Genomic DNA, 8530 nt, shown 5'->3' with positions numbered 1-8530 from the left:
AACGTTACTTTTCCTTTTACTGCTTTCGAGACCGATCTGTTATGGTCGTGTAATATTGCCCCATCCCAGCTTCACCCCAATTCCTGGGGTTTTATAAAAATATTTCAGCTTCTTTGTAGAGAGTTAGATGTAACACTTTCTCAGACTCTTTTCCTGTATTTGTTTGTTTCTGCCAAGCCTGGCGGTTCTTCAAAAAAGAAAGCTTCTTGGGTTTCTTTTCGGTCTGCTCAGGGCCATAAAGTTTTCGCTATGTATGACGAGTCCTTTAAGGACTTCAAGAACTACTTCTTTAAAGTTCGTGCTGTCGAGGGGGTTCGCCCCTTTTTTCTTGATGAGAATGATGAGCCTTCTTTCCCTCTAGAGTGGCAGAGGGATGTAAGGGTGTCTCGCTATACTTGGGAGATGCTTGATGATGTTGAGCGTGCCTTTGTTGTTGTGCTTGAGGATTTGTGGGGGCCCCGCCCCATCTTGACACAAAAAGGTTTTTGAATGACCCATCCTTGGTTCGGACTATTTTGGGTACTTGTCTGGCTTGTTTCTATACTTGTTTCTTCATTTTTGCTTCCTTTTATTGTGATTGTGACTCTCTGCTGTGGCCTTTAGAAAGGCCTTTAGAAAGGCAAAGAAGGCAACTGCTACTCTGAACATCTCGGCCAAGGTGGCCGGAGGGATCTTCTCAAGTTTCAATGAAGCCTCCTGTGTCAAGTTCTCCCGGGCCGAAGAAAGCGGTTCCTGTTCCTCGGGTTCGTCTGGTCGATCCTCCACAGGCCTCTGCCGTTGCTTCTGGTGCTCCTCCTAGCAAGAAGCAAAAAACAATTGAGCCTTTCAACCTTGATGCTCCTGACTTTGATGCAATCGAGTTTGTAGATCAACAGATCGCTCCTTATGGTGCCCTCCCTATGAATGATGTGTCGCTTCTTCATCATTTTGAGTATATAACTCGAAGTAGTATCAAAATGGCACACATGGGCGCGGCCCTGTATCGAACTGCTCAGAGTCTTCCTCTTCATGCCACTAAGGCTTTTATGGAGGAGGCCAAACAGGAGTTTGATCGGATGAAAGGCTTGAAGGAGGAGCTTGAAGTGAAGGTGGCCAAGTTGGAAAGAGATCTGGAGAATGAGAAGGCGAGTTCCCTTTCTCTGGCTGCCTCTGTAAGGCTGGCTGAGGACACGGCACTGAGGCATAAGGATAGCTATGTCACATCTTATCGGGAGGGAATGCGTCTGAAGGAGGAGTTGGAGAACGCCCGAGCTGATTACTCCGAGCTCCAGGGTCATCTTGTTGACAGTGTGACTGCTGCCTATGAGAACCTGAAGGAGCAGGTTCGAATTATTGCTCCTGAGGCCGACCTTACTCTCTTCAGCCTGGACAATGTTGTGAGGGATGGTAAGATTGTCCCTGATGACCAGGATGATGATGATGCTGAACCTCCCCCAATGCCTTCTGTCAAAGTGTCGTCCTCCTCGGTTCCTCCCGTTGTGTCTGATCCAGATTGCCAGATTCTGAACCGGGATGATGGAACTGTAGATGCTGTGCCTATTCAGATTCGCCCTCCTTCTCCCTGTACTGATGCTGCTGGGAAGGCTCCTGATCTTTGCTGATCTTCTTTTTTAAATATTTGTGTAAATAGCCCGGTTTGTGGGCTTTTGAACTCTTTATTGTTTTGTTTCACTACTGACGCTTTTTAGTTGCCTGCCTGGCAACTTTTATTTTGAAAAAACAAAGGCAGCTTTCTGAGGTCGATTACGGTGGCCTCTTCAGGCTTTATTATACTATGCTTTCTTTAACATGATATCTCTTCTTGGTTTCTGAGAGTGTTGTAATTTTTGCTGCTTGACCTCTTTGGATTGCTTTGTACTCATTTGTTTGTATTTTGGATCCTTTGAGGCTGTAACTGTGTGGGTCCGACGTGTTTCTCGGTTTTCTCGCTCTTGCTGGTACTTTTAGCGCTCCATAACCGATTTCTTTGCGTTGGTCCCCTTCTAAGTTATTTTTGTAATCCTCTTTCTTGGACCTTTGTTAGGTCACTTTCAGGGATTGCTTTATAACTTGTTTTGTAGGAGTCCGACTTCGTTAGGTCGGTCTCTTCTAAGTTATTTTCATAATCATCTTTCTTGGACCTTTGTTAGGTCTCTTTCAGGGATTACTTTATAACTTGTTTTGTAAGAGTCCGACTTCGTTTTATCGGTCTCTTCTAAGTTATTTTCGTAATCCTCTTTCTTGGACCTTTGTTAGGTCTCTTTCAGGGATTACTTTATAACTTGTTTTGTAAGAGACCGACTTCGTTATATCGGTCTCTTCTAAGTTATTTTCGTAATCCTTTTTCTTGGACCTTTGTTAGGTCTCTTTCAGGAATTACTTTATAACTTGTTTTGTAAGAGTCCGACTTCGTTATATCGGTCTCTTCTAAGTTATTTTCGTAATCCTCTTTCTTGGACATTTGTTAGGTCTCTTTCAGGGATAACTTTATAACTTGTTTTGTAAGAGTCTGACTTCGTTATATCGGTCTCTTCTAAGTTATTTTCGTAATCCTCTTTCTTGGACCTTTGTTAGGTCTCTTTCAGGGATTACTTTATAACTTGTTTTGTAAGAGTCCGACTTCGTTATATCGGTCTCTTCTAAGTGATTTTTGTAATCCTCTTTCTTGGACCTTTGTTAGGTCTCTTTCAGGGATTACTTTATAACTTGTTTTGTAAGAGTCCGACTTCGTTATATCGATCTCTTCTAAGTTATAGCAATTCCTCTTTAATAGGGTTGGCCAGACCTCTTTCCAGGGATTCGTTGATAACTTGGGTTGACTTGATCCGACTTCTTGATGTCGGCCAGTCTTTTTAAGTTATTATATAGCAATCCATAAGACCTTGTCAGGTTCTTTTTTTTGGATCACTTTCGATAACTTCTTGCATTATTCTGTGTTTATCTTTGCCGATTTGTAGTTAGTGGTTTCTGTCCCGGTTTGATCATCCTTTAGGTGAATCGCGCTTTCACCTTTGTCGGATGGTCATTCCAATCGAGATCGTACAGTGAATTTGTTCTTCACTTTCTGTCGATCTATTGCTTTATAATCGGACGATGAATGCTTCAGATTAATGCGTCTTGAGAATTTGTAGAAATCTGAAATGTATTTTATTCATAGAAAGTGCAAATATATACATGCGGTGCTTTTTTATACCCTTAAGTCGACTTGAATCTCAGTCTCGATGGCTCATTAAAAAACCTTTTCAGGAAAAAGAGTGCATCTTGTGACGAGATCTTTTATTTTTCCTAGCTATAATACCTTCTTAGGTTACAGGCGTGCCATGATCTGGGGAGTTCTTGTCCCTCGAGTTCGGACAGTCTGTAGTAGCCCTTACCAAGTATTTCTACAACTTGGTAGGGTCCTTTCCAGTTGGCTGCCAGCTTTCCTTCTCCGGGTCGAGTTGTTCCAATATCATTTCAGATTAATATGAGATCATTCTCACTGAAACTTCTTGGCACTACCTTTTGATTATACTTAGAAGCCATTCATCGCTTCAGTGCTTCTTCTCTAATCCGAGCTCTTTCTTGGATTTCGGGAAGCAGGTCGAGCTCTTCTCTTTGAAGTTGAGAGTTGGTTTGTTCATTGTAATGAACTACTCGGGGAGACCCTTCCTCGACTTCTATTGGAATTATTGCCTCCACTTCGTATGCTAATCGAAATGGTGATTCGTTTGTAGTAGAGTGGGGGGTTGTTCAATACGCCCATAGGACTTGTGGAAGTTCCTCGGCCCAGGCTCCCTTAGCTTCTTGTAGCCTCCGTTTCAGTCCGGCTAATATGACTTTGTTGGCCGCTTCGGCTTGTCCAATAGCTTGGGGATGTTCGACGGAGGTGAACTGGTGTTTTATATTTAAGTTAGCTACGAGTTTTCTGAAGCCTGCATCTGTAAATTGGGTGCCATTGTCTGTGGTAATGGAGTATGGGATCCCGAACCTTGTGACAATGTTTCTATATAGGAATTTCTGGCTTCTTTGAGCAGTGGCGTCGGCGAGGGGTTCTGTCTCGATCCATTTTGTGAAATAGTCCACTCCTACTATGAGGAATTTAACTTGTCCCGATCCCTGGGGAAAGGGTCCGAGAAGATCGAGTCCCCACTTTGCAAATGGCCAGGGTGATGTCACGCTGATGAGCTTTTCCGGTGGGGCGATGTGAAAGTTGGCATGCTTCTGACATGGTGCGCATGTCTTTACAAATTCTGTAGCTTCTTTTTGTAGAGTTGGCCAGTAGAATCCCGCCCGGAGTACCTTTTTGGTGAGAGCCTGTGCTCCGAGATTATTGCCACAAATGCCACTGTGTACTTCTTCCAGGACTTCCTTTGTATGGGAGGTCGGTACGCATTTTAACAATGGTGTTGAGATCCCTCTTTTGTACAGGGTGTTGTTTATGATAGTGTAGTGCTGTGCCTCCCTTTTCAACCTCTTTGCTTCCTTTTCGTTTGTAGGTAGTGCTTCTGTCTTGAGGTAGTTAATTATGGGGGTCATCCATCCTTGATCCCGACCTGTTATGGCTAGGATTTTTTCTTCTTCCGATATTGACGGATTCTGCAGAATTTCCTGGATGAGGCTTCTATTGTTGCTTCCTGGTTTGGTGCTGGCTAGCTTTGAGAGTGCGTCAGCTCAGGCATTTTGCTCGCGAGGTATGTGGTAGATCTTATATTCCCCGAGTTGTCCGAGCTGTTCCTTGGTTTTATCCAAATACTTTTTCATGGTAGGATCTTTGGCTTGCTAGCTCCCTATTATTTGTGAGGTGACGACTTGCAAATTGCTGTAGATGTTGAGCTTCTGAGCTCCAACCTCCTTAGCCAGCTTCAAACCAGCTAGTAGAGCTTCGTATTCCGCTTGATTGTTTGAGGCCGGGAATCCGAATTTGAGGAAAAGCTCAAGTTGGGTTCCTTGGTTGCTTTCGATTATCACACCTGCGCCACTCCCGGTTTTATTTGAGAAACCATCCACGTATATATTCCATTCTACAGGAATCTCCGGGGTGTCTGTGAATTCTGCAATGATGTCGGCTAGGTATTGTGATTTAATGGCTGTCCGTGGCTCGTATTGGAGGTCGAATTCGGACAACTCGATTGCCTACTGCAGGATTCTTCCTGCTAGATCTGTTTTTTACAATATTCCCTTTATGGGATGGTTGGTCCGAACCTTAATGGTATGGGCTTGGAAGTATGGGCGAAGTCGTCGGGATGTTAGTATGAGAGCATAGGCAAACTTCTCTATTTTCTGGTAGTTCAGTTCTGATCCCTGCAGTGCTTTACTGATGAAGTAGACAGGTTGCTACCCGCCCTTGTCTTCTCTAATTAAAGCTGAGGTTATTGCCCGACTTCCTACTGCAAGGTACAGTATGAGTGGTTCTCCTTTTTGTGGTCGAGATAGGATAGGTGGCTGTCCCAGGAATTCTTTGAAATCTCGGAAGGCTTGCTCACATTCCGTTGTCCACTCGAAGTTCTTTCCCTTCCTTAAAGTAGCGTAGAAAGGGAGGGATCTTATCGCTGACCCTGCTAAGAATCTGGATAAGGCTACCAATCTCCCATTGAGCTGTTGTACCTCTTTGACGCATGTTGGGCTTTTCATGTTGAGTATGGCCTGGCATTTATCTGGATTTGTTTCAATTCCTCTTTGTGTGAGCATAAAGCCCAAGAACTTACCTGCTTCTACTACGAAAGTGCATTTAGCCAGGTTAAGTCGCATGCCGTGCTTCCGTATGGTGCCGAACACTTGGATCAAGTCGGTTAATAACGTCTCTTCACTTTGTATTTTTATCAACATGTCGTCCACGTAGACCTTCATGATTTTTCCGATGTGGTCTGAGAAGACCTTATTCATTAGCCTTTGGTACGTTGCTCCCGCATTCTTAAGGCCAAAAGGCATTACGATGTAGCAGTAGTTTGCCTTGGGTGTTAGAAACGAGGTTTTTTCTTGATCCGGTGGGTGCATTGGGATCTAGTTGTACCCCGAGTATGCGTCCATAAACGAGAGATACTTATATCCAGATGAGGCATCTACTAGAGCGTCGATGCTTGGGAGTGGATAAGGGTCTTTTGGGCAGGCTTTGTTGAGATCGGTGTAGTCGGTGCACATTCGCCACTTCCCATTTGACTTTTTCACCAAGACGACATTTGCTAGCCATAGTGGATATTTGACTTCTCTTATGAATCCAGCTTCTAGCAGTGCCTGCACCTGTTCTTCCACAGCTTGAGATCGCTCTGGCCCGAGTTTTCTTCGTCTTTGTTGTATCGGCCGGGATCCCGGATAGACTGCCAATTTGTGACTCATCAGTTCGGGATCTATACCGGGCATGTCGGCGGCTTTCCATGCGAAGAGGTCAACGTTGTCTCGAAGAAGCTGTATGAGTGATTTCTTGGCGTCTCTTTTTAGGATAATGGCGATATTAGTTGTCTTGTCCGAGGTATCTCCGATCTGGACTTTTTCTATTTCTCCTTCGGGCTGTGGACGGAGTTCTTCTCGCTTCTGAGCTCCGCCAAGTTCGATTGTGTGAAACTATTTTCCTTCGCCTCTGAGGTTTAGGCTTTCGTTATAACAGCGGCGTGCCATCTTTTGATATGCTTTTATTGTAGCTATTCCCTCTGCAGTTGGAAATTTCATACATAGGTGTGGAGTTGAGACTATTGCGCCGAGTTGATTCAGCGTTGTCCGACCTATTAAGGCATTGTAAGCTGAGCTTACGTTGACAACGATGTAGTCTATCTTGAGCGTTCTGGATTGATTCCCTTTTCCGAAGGTTGTATGTAACGATACATATCCTAGTGGTTGTACTGGGGTATCTCCGAGTCCGAACAGGCTGTTTGGGTATGCTCTTAGCTCTTTTTCTTCTAAACCGAGCTTGTCGAAGGCGGTTTTAAATAGGATGTCGGCGGAGCTTCCTTGGTCGATTAATGTACGGTGGAGATTGGCGTTTGCTAGTATGATGGTGATGACCATGGGGTTGTTGTGTCCCAAGATGATTCCGGATGCGTCTTCTTTGGTAAACGTGATTGCTGGGATGTCGAGAGCCTCGTTCTTTCCTTCGACGTGGTATACTTCTTTGAGGTGTCGTTTGCGGGATGATTTGGAAATTCCTCCCCCCGCAAATCCGCCGTGGATCATGTGGATGTGTCTTTCCGGTGTGCGAGGTGATCGCTCAGATCGTCCGACATCTTCGTTGGTGGAGTGTCCTCGGACTCGATGATACTCGCAGTACTCGTGGCGATTTCCTCCTCCCCTTTTGCCTTTGAGTGGCCGAGCTGGGGGTATTTTCTCTGTATGGCAGACTTCTTTGTAAACATCTACCAAGGATACCCTAAGAGGGGTGTAGTTAGGATATTTTTTTATTTTCTCTCCGGAGCGATCTTCTTTTTTCTTGGATTCTTTGTCTCGGTAGGCGGGACCGAACCTCGAGGCTTCCCCTAGTCGAGAATTTTCTTCCATGTTTATGTACTTCTGTGCTCGTTCTTGTACTTCGTCTAGGGATGCAGGATACTTCTTTCATATGGATTGGCTAAAAGGTCCTTCTTGTAGGCCATTTATGAGGCCCATAATAGCCGCTTCTGTTGGTAGATTCTGTATGTCCATACATGTTTTATTGAATCTTTCCATGTAGTTGTGAAGACTCTCCCGATCTCCTTGCTTGATTCTTAGTAAGCTGGGGGCGTGTTTAGCCTTATCTTTTTGTATGGAAAATCTGGCCAAGAACTTTTTGGCCAGGTCGTCAAAGCTTGAGATGGATTTCGGAGGTAAACTGTCGAACCATCTAATGGCTGTTTTGTTAAGAGTTGTTAGAAAAGCTTTGCAGCGGACTTCATCCGAGGCGTCTGTAAGGTACATTCTGCTTCTGAAATTGCTGAGGTGGTGATTGGGATCTGAAGTGCCGTCGTATAAAGTCATGTCCGGGAGTTTGAAATCCTTTGAAATTTTGGTCTTCATGATTTCTCTGGTGAATGGATCCTGACCCTGGCGGGAGTTATCCTCTGGGGTGGATCGAGTAGCTTTCGTTTTGAGATCGGCTTCGAGTTTTAAAAGCTTATCTTCTAATTCTCGACGTCGTCTTATTTCCCGATGTAGGTCCTCTTCCTTTTTCCATTGATGTTGGGCTTCTTTTTCGAGTTGCTTTAATCGGTCTTGAAGCGCCTCTATTATTCCTGGGTTTGATGAATTTTTGTCCCCGTTGGACTCCGGAGTATCTTTGAGTGTAGCGTCCGTGTTCTTGTGTGGCGTTCTATCTTCTAGATCTGAATCGTGGTCGTTGTCATGGTTGTCCGCCATGGTGATGGGATGACTTCCAGGTTCCCCGGCAACGGCGCCAATGTTCCGAGGGTTACCTGAAACTGGAGGTCGATCTCGGATGAGAGCTTCTGTACTGGTCGGACCGACGTGTCCAGCTAGTGTATAGCGGCCGGAGCTGGTGTGGCCGATTTGTTAGACTGACTGCCCTGCTAATCTTTCGTCACCGGAGGGTGGGGGGTACCTGCAAGATACTCCGATGCTTAAGTTAGCAAGGGTATTTAACAGGTTT

At 44.9% G+C, this 8530-nt stretch overlaps 1 protein-coding gene across 1 annotated transcript; it reads left to right on the top strand.

The window, feature by feature from the left end:
• Positions 1-956: 956 nt before the first annotated feature.
• LOC148572765 (uncharacterized) lies at positions 957-1601 on the top strand. Its single transcript, XM_088504753.1, has one exon. It carries the CDS (start codon positions 957-959, stop codon positions 1599-1601), a length of 645 nt encoding a protein of 214 aa, XP_088360879.1.
• The last annotated feature ends 6929 nt before the right edge of the window (positions 1602-8530 follow it).

The sequence above is a fragment of the Arachis ipaensis genome, chromosome B2 (genome assembly GCF_059453495.1).
Source record: "Arachis ipaensis isolate K30076 ecotype BB chromosome B2, ASM5945349v1, whole genome shotgun sequence".
Classification (NCBI taxonomy): Eukaryota; Viridiplantae; Streptophyta; class Magnoliopsida; order Fabales; family Fabaceae; genus Arachis; species Arachis ipaensis.
This window is presented reverse-complemented; position numbering and strand designations above follow the sequence as displayed.